The 17,334-nt window shown below is 37.2% G+C and overlaps 1 protein-coding gene and 1 long non-coding RNA gene across 26 annotated transcripts in view; one reads left to right on the forward strand and one right to left on the reverse strand.

Annotated features, from left to right (window-relative positions):
• LOC135300577 (uncharacterized) overlaps positions 1–14,624 on the forward strand; it is a 42,011-nt gene extending 27,387 nt beyond the window's left edge. The window contains exon 3 of the long non-coding RNA XR_010362394.1: positions 13,460–14,624. This is a non-coding gene — a long non-coding RNA (uncharacterized LOC135300577). The remainder of the gene's footprint in view (positions 1–13,459) is intronic.
• The window catches only part of TNRC6B (trinucleotide repeat containing adaptor 6B), a 133,675-nt gene that overhangs the window by 109,779 nt on the left and 6,562 nt on the right, over positions 1–17,334 (reverse strand). For 6 of the 25 annotated variants that reach the window (XM_064420143.1, XM_064420133.1, XM_064420142.1 and 3 more), the window contains exons 2-3: positions 10,642–10,714; positions 5,668–5,766 (exon numbers count right to left, since the gene is read on the reverse strand). In XM_064420143.1, the coding sequence (XP_064276213.1) occupies positions 5,668–5,721 (54 nt within the window). In that variant the 5' untranslated portion in view covers positions 5,722–5,766; positions 10,642–10,714. Of the gene's footprint in view, positions 1–5,667; positions 5,769–6,801; positions 6,907–10,641; positions 10,715–11,976; positions 12,074–13,534; positions 13,692–17,334 lie in introns of those variants that run through there. The other 19 variants (XM_064420152.1, XM_064420135.1, XM_064420149.1 and 16 more) reach the window with 14 other exon arrangements.

The following is a 17,334-nucleotide window of genomic DNA, read 5'->3' on the forward strand; positions in this document are numbered from 1 at the left end:
AAACTAACCCAAGATTTCTGATTCCCTATGTTCATTTATACTTAAAACAAAAAAAAAGTGTTATGCCATAACACTTTTACAAGCTTTTATAACACATAATTAAAAGGAATTCTAAGTAAATTAATTTTTATTGAGAAGTTAATGGATTTTTATTTCAATATATGATATGCAAATATTTTGGGTTTGAAATTATTCTCAAAAGGTATAGCTTTTTCAGGTTAACTAAATGAAGCTAGCAGAGCATGGAGATGACATCTTCTGTTGTGAAAAATTCTTTGCCCTCCTAGTTTTTAAGCTGCTACATTTTGGGAGAAGCATAAATTGTCTTGTTAGACAAAATACCTCTCTACTTTTCAAAGACTGTACAAGATACTTCATGCAAAGACTCCAGGAACTTGTACAGCTGTAAGTCAGCTTTACAAAGACTAGCTGCTCCTACAACTCATGTTCCAGAAAAATAATGGCAATATACCCTGTGCATCAGGGCACAGAAATGTTGGAAGCTCCACAAGTAACTCACCAGCAGACATGAAAAATGAAATAACTAAATAAAAAAACCCCAAAGCCTACTGTCACAGATCCAGTGGAGAAGCAATAGCCATGTGAGTAACCCACTCAGAACTGCCAGGTACTCACAGGAAAGTACACAAGCCAAAATCTTGTAACAAGCCAAAATTTTCCATGAGTGCAGGGATTCATAGCGCAGGGAACCATCATCTGAAAGCACCCTGTACCAGGCCAGTACTAGACTGGAAAACATATTTTTGTAATTACAGTCACAAAGCAGACTGTTTATTTCATTATTGTATAGGCCTGAATGTTTTAAATTATTTAGTGCTATCTGAATAGAAACCCAGTTCTGTATCACTGAATAGGATTGCAAGCCCCAGAGATACAGGCAACAAGGTTTTGGATGCTGTAAGTTCAATTACTTAACTAAGGTGTTTTTTCATTATACTAATTCTAAATCCCACAAAATGAAAGCATCAGCCTAACTTTTGCACTGTTGTCATCATTATGCAACATCCACATCAGGAACTAAGCATACCTTACCCATAAATGCAGTTAGTGGAACATTCCTGCTTTTAGGAAAGAGAACTCCTGACAACACTGCCTTGTGAATTTTAAGATTATCTTTATAAATACAAAACCACCAAATTTAACACAGGCTTGTGTTCCTTTATTCTCAACATGTATGAAGTAAGACCAAGTGTTTAGATACTTGAGTCACATACTTTTTACCCTTTTTATCACCTGTGTGAATGCTTCAGGATTAAAAAACCCAAAAAAACCCAACAACAAAAAACCAAACACCACAACAAAACGCAGCCCATGCCAATGGAGTTCTAAAGAGTGGTTTAAAGAGAAGGCAAGCGCCAGTTCACAATTAGACACCAAGAGGCAAGAAAAGTAAGCAATTAACCAGGTTGAGAACAGACAGCTTTCAATAATGTAAGGAAAGATTCACATTGACAGATATAAACAGTGTAGCAACTTGAAATAAATTAAGGATTAACAGGTGGCCTCAAGACAGCTTGTAAGTGGCACTGGGCAGTGAGACTGAAAAACAAGACAAGCCTCAGTGTCTGTGTCACTGCTTTTGAAAGAGCCAAAGTATGAAAAAGTAGCATAATTGCTGGTCTACCAATTCAGTTCAATAATTATTTCTATAAATACTGATGAAAACTTTGAATAAAATTACATTGATCTAAACCATACAACACAATCTTTCCCCTTTTCCTGTTCTTATTAGGAATTAAGTGTTATTAGACACCCTGTGCAGTCATATTTTTCATCAAAATTTTGTGTACCTAGATTTTTATTATACAAAACATTAAAATGGCAGAACTACATATTTTTCCTCCTTTCCCTTCTACAACACTGAAGCAAAACCACGATTTAACAATACCTTTCTATAAATTACTTTAGTCAAAGTCCCTCACTCCCTCTGAATTCATAGGCTTTTACTTTGAGACATGAAGGAACAACTAGAAGGAAAGTGGGAAAATCTACATTTCACATGAGCATTTGAATTTGATTTTTTGATAAAGAAGTTTTCTGCATAAGCTGAAAACTCGTGCCAACATTAAAAAAAAACTAAAAGTACTTCAAATCAGGCATAAAATTTTAGCTTCCTCCTGCAATATTTTACAGCAAAGGAACAACTAAGAAACCAAGTTTAAGTATTGCCTGTGCAGTAATCCTTAAATGATGGATCAACCAGTTGAAATCAGTCAAAAACAAGAAGTTCAGTGCTTGTTGATATTGCTAAGGTACCAAGGTGGTTAATGGAAAAGGCCAAGTAATTATTAGTAGCTAATTAGCTACCACAAAATGTAACTAAAAATAAAAATCATACTCCAAATAACAGTAAAGGGTATAGGGTTCCAAGCAGAAACACTGGTTTTCTTTTCCTCTTGCTACAATGGAGAGGTAGCAGAAAATTCACTTCCAGAATGACCCAGTGCTTCCTGCCTCCCACCAGCAGCTCCAGCAAACAGGACTGGGAAGAACACCATGAGGGTCTTGCTTGGATTCCCAGCTCTGAAGGGGTCAGTCCTACAAAATTCCCTTGATTGTACCCCACTGGTGAGCCTCTGCCACCTCATGGTGGTATTCAAAGCTTGGACTCTATGATCTTGGAGGTCTCTTCTGCCTTTAACAATTCTATGATTCTTTTCTTTTTTCACTTTTTTTAAAGGAAGAAAAGAGACCCTGAAAAGCCAAAAACCAGACAGCCCACCCCAAACTATTCTAAAAAGTGAAAAGATATTTCACTGCATGATACTCGCTAGCAAGGTAATTTGGATAAAATAGACTGGATTATTATAAAATAAGACTTCCACATCTGCCAAGGCTAAATTAAGTTTTAAAACCCATATGCTTATTTGAAAAAACTGACTTCTGCACAGGTTGCTTCCTCTCTGTATAGCACTAACATCAGGTAATTATTGGAATCAAGAGCATGCTATTGACAGGTGCCAGCTGTCCTTACCATGTTGAGGCCATTTTAAAGAATGTGTATGCAAAATTGAGAACATGAGCACAACTCAGCAACCACAATATTAAAAAATGAAATTACTAATTAAATAAAAGTATTTCCATTAACAACAGTGGTAGAAATAGACAGTAAAGTGGGAACTGAGTCTATCAATAACCATCCTCAAGCCTAAGCTCCAATGAGTTGCCACTGAGTTTGCCCCTCATTTCAAGAGCTGACTTTACAACTGTCTCACCAGGTTGTTAGGAGTCAAGCAAGAAGATCATTATTCATGATGTCTGACTGCAGGGCTTAATTTTTCTGATCATACATTACATAGTGTTAATTAGTTTGAAGGCCATAAATATTTAGGCTTTAAAGTGACTTGCTTGGCTCTACATAGGCATAATATAATTTTTTCTTCAAAACCAGAGGAAATCTTTTATTTTCAAGTTTTGACCAGGATGTCTCAAAATACTATACAGTCTAGGATGCCAGAAAATCGGAGACTAATCTGAGTTATAGAACCAAACCAGTTCACAAGCATACAACATGACATATAATTTGTTTTCCACTCTATGACAGAATCTTCATGTAAAATTTAGGTTATTTTCAGGCTGGTATGACAAAAAAAAATCCAAATCTTTATATCCTGATACTCATGGTATCTCCACAGAAGAGGATTTTGCTCTCATCTCTTCCAGAATACTTCATTCAAATATACCTCATATCTTCTGCCTGAAAAAGTTGGAAGTGGGTGGGGAGGGATGGGGAAATAACCTGACAAAAGGGAAAAAACTGAACTACATTACTGAATATCTAAATAAGGTATTTTGTAGGAAAATGTGTATTGATGAAAATGGGCCACTGGATCATGCAAACATTTGTAAATTGAGGGAATGATTTCAATGATACTAGATAACATAGTGAAATATATATTGACAACAATTTTCTAGGACAAACCTTCAACTGTTATAGATACAAAACTCTCCTGATACAAGGAAAGAGAGGATAATCATTTACAGATTGGAGAAACACTGAAAAACAGACTTCAGTGAGTTGTCCTGTACATCACAGAATGGGGAGAAGGACTAGATGTAATCATGACTTTTTTGCTTAATATACACTGATCCTCTATAGTCTTTTATTAATAACACTAAATACCAGATGCACAATTTCTGATCTCCCACATTCTCTAATTGTTTCAAAGCAATACTTCATACACATTTAGGTATTCAAAGTCAGTATAAAGAATTTTGTTTTAAATTTAAGCTCACTCAATTTTTGGAGGAGATATACAACCTTTACCATTACATCCAGAATTAAATATGCCAAAGAAAAGCATACCCTTCATTAGATGAAAAGACAGTCACTTCAATCTACTTCCTGCCACACAGGCAAAAAAAAAGAAAGCTGTGTATCCATAAATACACACACAGGCACCTGTTTGTATACACATAAATGTGTGTTCACACACGGGCACAAAGATCCTCTCTGTGTGGTGAAAAGAAGACACCAATAACTGTGTTATAATCAGTAATTAATTGCACCATGATGTCTCCTCTCTCATGTCTATTCCCCACTGAAACCTGTAATCACATCCTTGTCAAAAGATGCATTCAATAGCCTGGATTGCTGCAAGTACATCCACTGATATGTTCTCATTTTTCAGCTCCTAATCTAGAGCCAAAGCTACTGGCTTCCTTCAAAGCTATTTAAAATTAACACAACTCCTAAAGTACATGCAGCACAATTGTCAAGTCCTTTCTCCAATAATTACTTACTTACTTCCTAACTTGGTGCTTACGGTTAAAAAAATGGTTTTTTCTTATACCCTAAAACAATGAAAGCATCTCTTCAAAGGTCTACCTAGGAAACAGATTTTAACTTGAGTCTTCTAGTTTTTTCTCAGTCTCTCTCTTACACAAAGCTACAAGCAAACTAACAATGATTCAGGTTTTTGTGAAATGTAGGGAGCATGTTTTAAACACAGATCAGTTGCAATGTTGACACTAACTCATTGAGCAGTCAGAACTACAAACTGTATTTATAAACCTTCAGAAGAGTATGGTATGAGAACCAAAGTAATTCACACCTTAACATTTGCATCTTCAGGAAGAAAACAAAAAGCAGGACACAGTATTGTGTTCAACAGAACACTTTACATGCTCCTGTCCCAACAAGGTATGCTGAGAATCAGTGGTGCCTTCAAAAGCAACACACAGCCCAGTCTCACAACACAGCACAAGTACAAGGAAACAAGAAGCAGCACACCTTCAATATAGGTCAGTCAGTGATCCACAGACACCAACACCTGCACCTAAGGGCCCACATGTCTAAGTCCTTAAGTTAGTTCAGAGAGTGGGTGGGTAGCAAAGAAAATGCTTCCAGTTATCACAAATTAAATACAAGCAGGGTTAGTATCTTCCTGCAAGTTTTCTCCTTCCTTCCTGGAAGTGCTTGAAAACACATGCTCCAGTCCTTAGTGGGGAGCAAAACCCCTGTCTTTCAAAAGGTTTTTCAAAGTTTAATTTTTTTAGTATCTCCACGACAATAAATAATAAGCATCTACATGAAGGCATTAATTAAAAATACCACCACCAGTCGGTGTTCACTCTGTGTACCCCCCACCATCCCCCACTTTAGCCAAACAAGCTTTTCTTCCTCCAAAACACAGTGGCATTTACCTCACTGACCTTGGGACTGCCTTCCTCCAGTATTTCTCCCTCATCAGTTTGCATGGGAACAGGATCTGTGCAAAGCTCTGCAGAAATGCAAAATACTGCCTAAAAGAAAAACAACAAAGATGTATTTTAAAAACAATTATTTTTCTGCCTTTAACAATGTTATGTGAGATTGCAGTGTACATGAACAACAATTCTAGGCTACGACCTTTAATGGTGCTATTCTGTACATATATGCTGAAATTATGTTTTACACAAACGAGAACTGCTATTCAGGATAAGACAAAACTACTTAATTAAAATAAAAAACACACTTAACTTGAATATGCTTTCTTTTTAACTTTAAAGTGTCATTGCTGAGTATTTAATGTAGTCACTGATTTTACTCATTAAAGCCACAGTCAGCAAGGAACAATCACACATACCCGAGCTGAGCAATTCTTTCTTACCAGGAAATAGCTTTTGTTCAAATATAAGCTTTAAAGACACAGCTTAAAGACAATCTAAAGGTTATTAGTTTGAAAAATTGTTAAGACTTCCAGTGATCTCACTGTACCTCTGAAGTCTTACTTTCAGGATTTTTTCCTTGACTTCATTCTAAAAATAAATACATTCTAGAATCTAAATGGTTCAGGGAACAGATAAAGTCATTCACCTTCAAGGTGACATTTACAATTTAACCCAGGTCAACCAATCCCAGTGTTTCCAATATTCAACACTACGAAGTAATCCATTTTCAAATTTGTTTGACAGTATCAGGGCAGTTCCAACTGAAAAAAATTTGCACCCCAAACTCCATTCTTCAAATTGTAAAGTAACCTATTGAAGGATGCAATACAATTAGGGACACTTTGGTGTTTAAGATTAGAATGTCTTCTACTCCAGAGGATAAGGCATTTTTCAGGGGTAATGGATCAAATTAATCAATTTAAGAGATCAAATGCACCAGCATAAATTCAGCAGGAATTTCTCACACTTAAAATGCAAGACATGAGCCATGACCAGATCTCTAACATTCCAGGCATATGGAAAATAAGGGCTCACACTGAGTACACTGAGTTAAGAATTCTCTAAAAGCCAAGAGTTGTTGGCCTTTAACAGTTGTCCCTCTGAAGATTATGTAACTCTTCAACTCACCAGCATTTAACATCCATTTCAAGTCTCTCTACTTCTGCACCTCAGCTACAGAACTGCTGTCACCTTCACAGCAGCAGTTCCAAGCCTGGAAACAGAAAGCTTCTAAATGATGCACCTCCTTCCCTTCATTGTTAATGGCTGTTCAGCGTGTAAGGCTGCCTGCACTCCAAACTCCTGTTATGTTGCACATAGGTAAAACAACATGTGTCATGGTTGACTCAAGGAGTGAAGAACATGTTCTACAAACATTAAGGGCCTGAAGCTACAAAGAGTTACATACAACTTAATAAATCTTACAACCAAGAAGCTGTTACATTCAGTAATGTCATACACTCTAGTGCCAGGCACAAGATTGTAAAGACTTAGAGCGTAGCAATTTCCTATTCTGGGAAAAGAAGGAATGAGGAGAAAAGTGAACTCTTACCCAAATCCTCACTTAAACATTCTGCCTTCAGCACATAATCAAAAATCAGAGGTATCAAATGCTAAGCATGATATCTATGCCAAGATCCTCCTGCCTATAGCAAATGTTTCCAGCTTTTTGTTCTGCACCCACAGTGGAGGAGGCCAGGCTGGGCAGTCCCTGTCCATGGTGCTTCTTTGCCATGCTTGGTTTCTGAAACCCACTCAAGAACTTTCAGAGCTGGGAGTTCTGGAACATAATTTTTCAGTATCAGAGTCAAGTAATTGGGAAACTCCTCAGATTTTTGTTAGACAGACAGTCCAATGTCTAACAGCCAAAACAGCTTTAGCCAGAAGGATTCTTGTGGCACTTACCTGGCCTCAAAGTCAGAGAAATAAGGAAGAATGAACGTGAGCTACAGAAGCATCAAAAGAAGCTTACATATAAAACAAGACCAGAAAGGTCAGACCAAGAGCACTGCAAGGGGAAGTCACTATTCATTCAGAGTGCTGGAAGAACTCAAACATAAGCCTTTGAAAAACTGACATGCTTTATCTTCTGAGATCCCTCACTACTAGAGGAATTGGCAGTATTTGACTCCACTTTTTATATATTACTCCTGGAAGAAGACAAAAAAAACTACCAACCGGTGCATCTCAAAGGAGGAAAGAAAAGGTCAGCAGAACTAGGAAATTTTAAAAAATGGAAAGGCTACAAGAACAAAGAAAAGTAAGCTTATCCACAAACAACAGATTAAATACACTGGAACTACCCAGAACTCAGAGATTACAGTAGGAAATTGAATGAATAAACTCTTTTCCTTCTCCATTGTATTTTTTTAATAATTTCTATTTTCTCTCTTAATTTATCCCATGATTTTTTATTTGCTTTAACATTTAAAAAATCATATAATATTATGTCTCACAATACTTACTTCGAGTGAACTCCCTCACATGGGATGGTAAAAAGGTAGAAGTTCTAAAGGGCTCAGTAATTTACTAGAAAACTCCGTAAGAGAAAAAGAAAATCCACCAACAAAAATTTTTAGCTGGTGCAGCAAGACCCTAAGCCACAGACTACAAGAGGTATTGCAAGAGGAGGTTTTGCTGAACACTGTCCTTTTGTTGTTTGGTTTGGGTTTTTTTAATACTTGATTGCATTTGCTTCTGGGTTCTTTCATGAGACCAAACATCCTGCAATAAACTATGAGCCCAATTCAATAATTTTTATGTTCTTTTGCATATATGCATCACTAATTCCCTTAGCCACTGACACAAGAACGCTGCATTGCAAGTTTATTTATTGCCAAAAGGAGACACTTTAAGATTTCTGAATCCATGGGACACTACCTCTGTGGCAGCCTTCTGTAGCAGTCATTTACAACTGAGGGTGACTTCTTAGCCAACAGAGACTGCTTAATGCCAGCACATGAAGAAATAACAATTATTCCATGTTACAGCCATCACCTCTGCAGCTCACCAACTTCTGAGCAGAGTCCTGAAGGTGACACACAGGTCTTTTATTTTATATATGGAGTATGGACAGGAAGTAAGAATTTGTACTAGCATCCTGTAGGATCAGGAAAACATCAAAAGCCTAAAGGCATTTGTTTACTTATATTCAATACTTAATGTGATATGTCAGGCTCCCAGGTGATAAAAAGAAAGTTTATAGACAGCCCATTTAGATTTTCAGATCCAAAACCTATCAAGAAAGTCATTCCTGGAAAAGGTCAAAAGTAAGCTAATCCTCTTCTATCCAATCCACCCAAACTACTTGAAGTGTGACTGAAATCCCTCAATTTTTTTATTCACCTGATATCCTTCAGAAAAATTAACTAACTTCAACTGGAGTAAGGTAACACCGAGGAAGGCCTGACAAATAGCAATGCACTGGTATGCACATGTGAAATAGCAAATGCACATCTAAACTTAGGAACAACTTTTATTTAACTCTTTAAAAATGTTATACGGTGATGAGAATCTATTCTCAAAGGTAAAAACATTCATTAATATGAACTGGATTTTTTACCAACTTTAATGCCTACTGCAATACTGTTCTGCCATTAAACAGTATGGTTTTGAGACAATCCAGTTTGACATTGAGTCCTATTTTTCCTCCATCTCTTTCTGCAGCAAAGATGCAGTCATTTTGTTTACTGGGATCAGCATGACAGATGCAGTTACCAGCCACTCAGTGTAAGCAGAACAGTGCAGTGTCTTTATGGATACCATCTCTGCACTCCTGCATTCTAACACACTTGGCAAGCAAAACCTGAACAAAATTCCCATATACTTATAAATCCCTGAAAACTAATACCAGTGAATAAAGTATTTCCTCCTTAGGCCTAATTTTCCCTCCATGTAGAAAAGTCCAGCATGGAAAAATGCAATGTCCTCAATAACAAGAGGGAGCTGGAATTACAATGATTTCAAATTTGGTTTCATCAAACAGGCATCACTGGGACTAAGCACCTTGTCTAATTCAAGGGTCTTTCGTGCAGCAACACTTTTTTTTTTCTTCAAATATGGACTAAGAGAAAATCTGTTCTTCATCTGATAATGAAGAAAAAACCTACTTCAAGCTTCTAAAGAGTGCAGTTGCAAGAGAAGCACTTATTAACGTACAAGCAATAGTGATTCCTGCGAATTCCCAAGTCTAAATTGGATATGGCCCACCAGAAGCCCCCTGAAGGACAGTAAGGCTGTGCCAAATGTCACCATTACAGACATTAAGCAGAAACTGAAGGTAGGTCCCAAACCCTCTCACAAGGCAAAGCAGGCACACTAGTGCTCTCCCAAGGCAGTGATCTCATACACACGGCATACTTGAACCAAGAGCAGCTAGAACACAGCACTACTTGACTGAACAGTGCCTTAAATGAGACTGTGCTTATTTGACACAATTGTATTGACACACCATCACTGTCAGCAGCCTCTAGGTACAGACAAAATGTTCATTTTTAACACATGATCTAGCCATGCTGGATTCAACTGCTAAAGCATTGTATTACATTGAATCTGTTAAGAATGTACAAGGCAACATAAAATTTAATGTACAGACGAAGAACAGAGTCTTTTTTGTCACTTTAAATGCAAGTTACTCTGAAAGCAAGAGCATCCAGAAGATAAAAAACCCTTGACTATAACTTTATTGCTTATAGGAAATGATCACCACTTCCAGTGACTTAAAAAAATCTCAACATAAATTAACTAGTTTTAAAAGAAAATTATACATCATACATATCAACTTCAGCTTACAGAAACAAATCACATCAGGCAGCAACAAACTTCACACACAAACCCACAGGAAATAACACATTAGAAAGCACATTAATACAGCTCTACATCCTACAGTATCTTAAGAACAGCACAGGCTATTGCTCTTCTCACCTCCAACTTTCAAGATCACAATACTGAACTTTGGTTGATTTTTACCTTTGACAGTTTCCAAGGGCTGCCAAAGCCCACAAGGATCCGTCCTGGCTACATTCAGTGCAAAAACAAAACCCTAAAAGGAGACAAAAAAAACAAACAAAAAGTTAAAATGTCAACCAACTATAGTCTCTAGTAATTAAAAACAAATACAAAAACAAAAGTCAGCTGTCTCCAAAGCTCAGCAAACCTAGGTGCACGGAAGTGAAAGGAACAGGCTGCTATCAGGAAAATATTTTCTTAAAATTCTCCCCACAACCTCCCATCCAAATCTGGAAAAACAGTAAACACTGGTAGCATGTGTGAGAGAATCTCCTACTGACTATGAGATACAACAGAACAGTAGGAGGCTCTAGAAACATAATTTCTATTCCCAACTGGGAAAAACATGGGGTGAAACTGGTTTCTTATACAGGAACTGAGAGAACACACATAAGCATGTTTCTTTGCAGTCAAGGGAAGAGATTATGTAATCCTATATTAACTCCTGAATATTAAATATTGCGTGTAAAAATGAATCCCATACCAACCAATTGTCAGGTATTTAATCCTATTTTGAAACAGTAACATAGCAGCACTGCACTGGCTTACAGTCATGCCCATTTCAAATCATACATAATCTGTCTTAACCACAGCTAGTATGAAATACTTCAGTTTTGGTTTTGCAAAACATAGCCAACTTCCAGGAATTAAAAGAAGTCCAGAACCATCAGCTTAACACTATACATCCAAGTTAACATCACTAAAATCTAAATTATTCCAGTTCTGTTATTCAGGTTTGTTTTAAGGGATATGAACAAGTGGCACTTTTTAAATTCACTGCATCATTTTGTTGGCTACTACTCCTTAATGCACAGCATCATTTAAGAAGAAAGCATTCCTGCCATTAGACTAACTGCCATAAACTGAGTATTTTTTCCCCTGATCTTCTAGCATTAACTAAGATTTTTCTAGGCATGATTTCCATTCAAACAATTTCTGACTAGAAAATACATTTGGTGATAGAAAGGGAGTCTTACCTGCCACTATGGTTTACCTGTCCCTTTACTAGTGAGTAAAGGTTTTACAGACACAAACTTTAATTTTGAACTTGGTTCTGACTTATGCTCTGGGGTGATTCTGATAAAGCAACCAAGAGCACACTGTGGTCAAAAGGCCTCAAGCTGTCTTAAAACATCATCTTACAAAAATCAGCTGCTGACGTATATAAACAAAAACATCACATACTCAATTAGGATATGGGAAGTTGGCTTCAAGTCATTCACAACTCAAAAACAACACAGAAATATTTCATGGTTTTTCATCCACAGCACAGCAGCAGTGTAAGTCATGACTTACTATAAAAATTACCCAGGACAACCCCGGTCTCACTGTGATGGTAATTCTCCACTTCACTTTTCAAGGCTGAAGGTGGAAACATAACTTGTAATCAAATAATTTGGTAGAAGGAGAGATACTACCAGAGTTCAAGAAGAGGATTTGCAACCTCTTTGTTTCACATGGTTTAGAACAATCTCTTTGCATTACTTAGGTGGAAGGAAATCCAGGAAGGATTAGTACTTCAAGGAAAAATGAACTAAAGATATCACTCTAAACAAAGCAGCTGGGAGGAATGGGAGAAGGCAGAAATCCTCAATCTCTCTTGGAAAAAATCCAGAGGAATATTCAGGAAGGGCAGTCACATATTCCACAAAATCACTGTGATGTTCTACAGCAAAACATGACATGAGAAAGGGTGTCTATCATGTTTAATTTAGCATTGGCTGCACAACTTCATATTTTGTTCCCTATTTAATTCTTTGCACTGATGTTTTTGGTAACATATGGCAAATGTTTCAGCTGTTCATGTAGATATGACACAAGTACTTTTAACAAGATAAATAGCTGTAACTTGGAATAGATATCATATACATTACTCTGTACTGTTCTTCTAAAGTAACATGAGAACAGAAAGACCAAAAAGAAGTTAAAGACAACCTATATGTTCAAAACACAAGTCTCACTTCACAGCACTTATCTTTTTACATGAACAACTCAAATACAAACCATTGCATAAAACAGAATGCTCCTGAAGATGTCAGGTGGTTTAAAATGGACAGCTACAAAACATGATCTGCTCAAGAAAATCCAACCATTAATGAATTTGTGGTTTTTTTCTCATTAAAGAATGTCACCCTTTTTGATTCATCGCTAAGGGAGACGTGTGAAACATGCAAAGGGATACTTCTCAAATGGTCCTAAATCAGACTTTCAATTCAGAAAATCCTGGCTCTAACCTTTGAGTCTAAAGACAGTCTTGAAATGTAAGGACAGAATCCTTCATGATCACCTTCCCAGTGTTCCAAACCATTTACATAAACAATATTTAAGGTGCTAAATGTATCTCCTCCCAGTAAAGGAAAAGTAAACAAAAAAGCTTATTTTAAAAAATGTTTTGCTTACACATTTTGCCACTTTCTACTGTACAAAGCAGCACAAACCCCACTTTTCTGCTCGTACCAATTATGCTCAAGAATCCATTAAAGGTTACAGTGAGCATGAAAGGTATTTGTCCTCATTTTGCCACAGCAACCTATTTTTTGTGTATTGTACGCTACACATCACTTCTCAACTGTAATCAAGATTACATCCCAACTATAATCAGCCAAAGGCTGCCAAGTGGTTAAGTTTTCCCAAGTCCTTTGTGCTTTGTTGCACCCTGTATTTTCACTGTGACTGAAGCATATATACACACACATTTATGTACATATAAATGTGTGTAGGTACAGTGTACGTATGTAACAAAACACCCTTAAAATGTTTTTTATTTTTTCTCTTCAAGACCTTCAACACTACACCACAACGTTTATGGAAACTATCGAACTGAGGTTGTTGGGAGTAGTGTGTCTTAACTGACCGATGGCATCTTCTGGACAGCCAGCATCACAGTAAGAGTTATGGTGATACCTGGAGCAGCAAGGAATTAAGACATAGTGAGTTGAAAATACCAGCTGCTTTTTACACTCCACCTCTAAGTTTAACCCACTCAAGAGATTCATTTTACAAAGTTGGAAACAAACTATCACATTAAAAAACCCCACAAACCAAAGAACCATTATTTTCAATTGTTCATCACTGGCTCTATTAGGTCTTGCAAATTATCGGTTTTCAGGCACAGAAAAGGATTACTTCACACTGCTAATGCTGCCCCTACTTGTTAACAGTAGCAATGCTCGGAATCCCAATGGCACAAAAGCAGTCACTACCCTAAGTGTCACAACTATCATGGCATTTACTGGTGCCCCAGCGGCAAAAATGGCCTGCAATCAACATGCTCAAAATTCCAGCAATCCATGTATACCAGCATTCCCAAGGATTCAGCACTGCTGGAGCTACACCAGTGCAACCAAGCCTTTACTTCAGGGCATTTGCAAAGCGACAAAGTCTTCAGAATACAGAGGACCAGAGTTTTCTAAGGAGAGGTGAAGAGTGGATGTTATACTAGACCAGAGACATGAAGCATTTTTCTCCATCTTAAGCAAAACGTCGTGATGAGTGAGAAGCCTGCTTCTCAACAGCTCAACTTTAAACCTGAAAGCTATAAATAACTCCTTGGCTGCTGATAATCCCAACAGAATCATCCTGTCAGATTATTCATACCACTAAAGTCAACTCAAGATCGAAGGTTTCCTTTCGAACCACCAGTAACACTCATCAGGTTCCATACAACAGTATGTTTATCAAACCCAGCAGCAGTAACTAAATTAAAACTGATAAGGTGGTAAGCAGCCTTGTGCAGAGGAAAGGGGGAACGGTGCTTATTCACTGGCAGCAGCAATTACAAGAGCTAAAGACAACATTTCTAAAAATCATTCACATGCGGGACAGGATTGGAAGATACCGTGCCTTTCCAACTATCTAGTTCTTACAATCTTCCTGTATTTATTTAGAAGAGTATCAAAGTTTCCTATGTTAAACTATCCTTTTGTTTTGTTGGCTTTTACAAGCAGAGCTGCGTTGTTAAGGAATTCACACCGGCACGGCAGTACCGGTGCTAAGTGAATCTCATGCAGCCATGAGGCAGACAAGCATCCCCGGCTGCCCCAGAGAGGCTCCGGGTCTCGGCACCGCAGCCTCGGGCAGAGGGCTACGGCCAGGCTGAGCCGGGACACAGCCAGGGGAGTCAGACTGTGACTTAAGCTTCGCTCTCAATCTGCTTTTTAAACTTCACTCTTTTATAGCTTACACCGTGAAATTTTCCAAAATAACGCTCCATATTTATCTCGCTTCTAATGATTAATAACAGAGAGGTTTTCTTATACAAGGACGTTTTCTCACTAGCATGATTATACATGCAGAGAAGTCCAAGATCTCAGCACTATTATTGTCAAAGAAAACAAACGCTGAGTTGTTAAGCAAATAATTCTAAACTATAATTGCAAACACCAACTTTGAACATAACCAGCTGCCAAATAGAACTTCATCAATATTTATAGCGTGACATCAGTCTGAATTGTACTTTTCAGCTATTTCGGCGCCTAAGAAAGGAACAGGAAGCTAATTTTCAAAAATCTGTTTTATATTCAACAAAGCTTTTTCTTCAAAGAAATGAGGCAACACACTCATTCTTATGGCTAATTTATAAATTTAAACACACAATGCAAATTATTACTGATACAATGCTAGTCCTCAACGCTGCAATCTTTGCTGAACATGTTTAGTTAGTACTACTGAATTTGGAACTACTTGCACGAAGAGCTTCAGACCTGCTCAACTATGTGTGAAGTCAGGGCCCCAAATGTTCAGTCTTGTGGCACAAAAAGAGTTCTTCAACCTTCTCATCTTATTTCTGCTGAAAATGGCATTTAAAAGAAAAGTAACCCAGTTTACTATTGCAACCAAAACCATAAGAGTCTGCCTTTAGGCTACTTACTTGAACTACTTGACGACTGATTTTCACTGTCAAGCTCTCACACCACATTTAAAAACCTAACTCCTGAAATTTGCTCCTAGTTTTGAATGTTCTTCACTTACATGAATGTTATGTTTGTTAAGTGAATGTTATTTTTTGTTCATCCTTTATTAAACTGAAAATGCAGTAACACAAAATCTCAATTATTTTTTTGTCCAAACTTCCGAAGACTGAAGTTACTTTCAGTTTATTTACATAGCCCGCTGTGGCAGGGGTGAGATAAGCTGATATACAGTATCCATACACAAGGCAGCACCAGTTTATCTAGTTACCTTCAACTGGTGAAAGCAACATTATCCAGCAATGGTTAAGTAGAGGGTTAGGGCTGGAGAGGGAACAGACTAATTATGTCACTGTATTCTTGCCCTCAGGCCACCACAATGTAACACTTAGGAGCTTTACTTTGCTTATTAGACAATGTTAAAAAAGTATTTGATACAATGGGACTTCTATCTGTTTTCTCCACAGTCTAATTTAGTTTTCAATCAACAGGAAGCTTCTCTCAATATGAAGCTATTTTCCACAATACATAAATTGCCAGGGACAGGGAAGAGAAAGTTGGATTTTGAATATGAAAGAACCAGAGCAGTTAACGTCCAACAAATGAAAGCATTATCAGCCAGTTTTGGTTGTCTCTCTGAGTACTCTAAAAATTAAAAAGACCAAGTGAAGGAAATTGTAGACAGCTAATCTACAACAACTGTGCAGTTTCAAAAATGTGTGGAAAAGCCTAGCTCTGCAAGAAAATACATCTTACCCCTTTCAAGTACCATTTAGCAAAGTGAGTGCCATCAGAAACACAGGCAACTTCCCCTAAGCTTCTATTAAATATAGCAGAAACATTGAACACCAACTAAAATCCACACCTGTTCTTCAGGCTGCCACCACACCAGCTGCAGAAAGTAGACGAGCAGATCCTGAAGCACCAAACATTTATCCAAGCAAAAAGCACAGCTATAATAATAAAAACTCAATTTTAGCTTTACTATACAACCTTGCCTTGAAGGGATAGGAAAAACATGAGCTGAGTCTATACGAAATCACCAAAAAGAGACACTTATTATGAGAGACAGGGAAATACTATAGTATTATAGGGAATAGTAAAGACAAGATCCATTTTAAATGTGACAATCCATTTCAAATGTGATTGAAAATGTTAAGTATTGATTTTTTTTGCAGTGTCAATGAAAAATGGTATGAATCTTAATGAACAGTCACAAATAAGCACTGTGGCTTGATTCTCATTTTTGTTCTCTTCAAAAGAAGACTCATCTGAATTTTTAATTTGCCAGAATAGGCATCTGATACAACGCAACTCAAACCTGATGATGCAGAATCTCAGCCGTTTGACAAACAAAAACACTAAAAATTTCATTTTAAACAAATTTTTCTCAGAATCCAAATACATATGGAAGGATAAGAACTTAAATTACAATGGCTGTAACAGTAAAATATCCTGCATAGACACACATTGGTGCCAAAGCACTCTTTTTTTAGCTACTTACTTAAAGCAGTTAAGTGGAACTTAAAAACAAACAAACAAAAACGCTAAAAAAAACCCAAAAACCCCAAACATCGTTATCAGAATAAACACATTCCCAACACAGAGTGAAACTGCTATATCTACTGCTATACTTACTGCAATGTAAGAATGCTGTTATAATAACACTAACACATCCAGGAAAAATCTCAATACATAAAAATCCCAGAGAGGGTCACAAAGAAAGATACTAAACCCCATAAAA

The sequence above is a fragment of the Passer domesticus genome, chromosome 5 (assembly GCF_036417665.1).
Source record: "Passer domesticus isolate bPasDom1 chromosome 5, bPasDom1.hap1, whole genome shotgun sequence".
Classification (NCBI taxonomy): Eukaryota; Metazoa; Chordata; class Aves; order Passeriformes; family Passeridae; genus Passer; species Passer domesticus.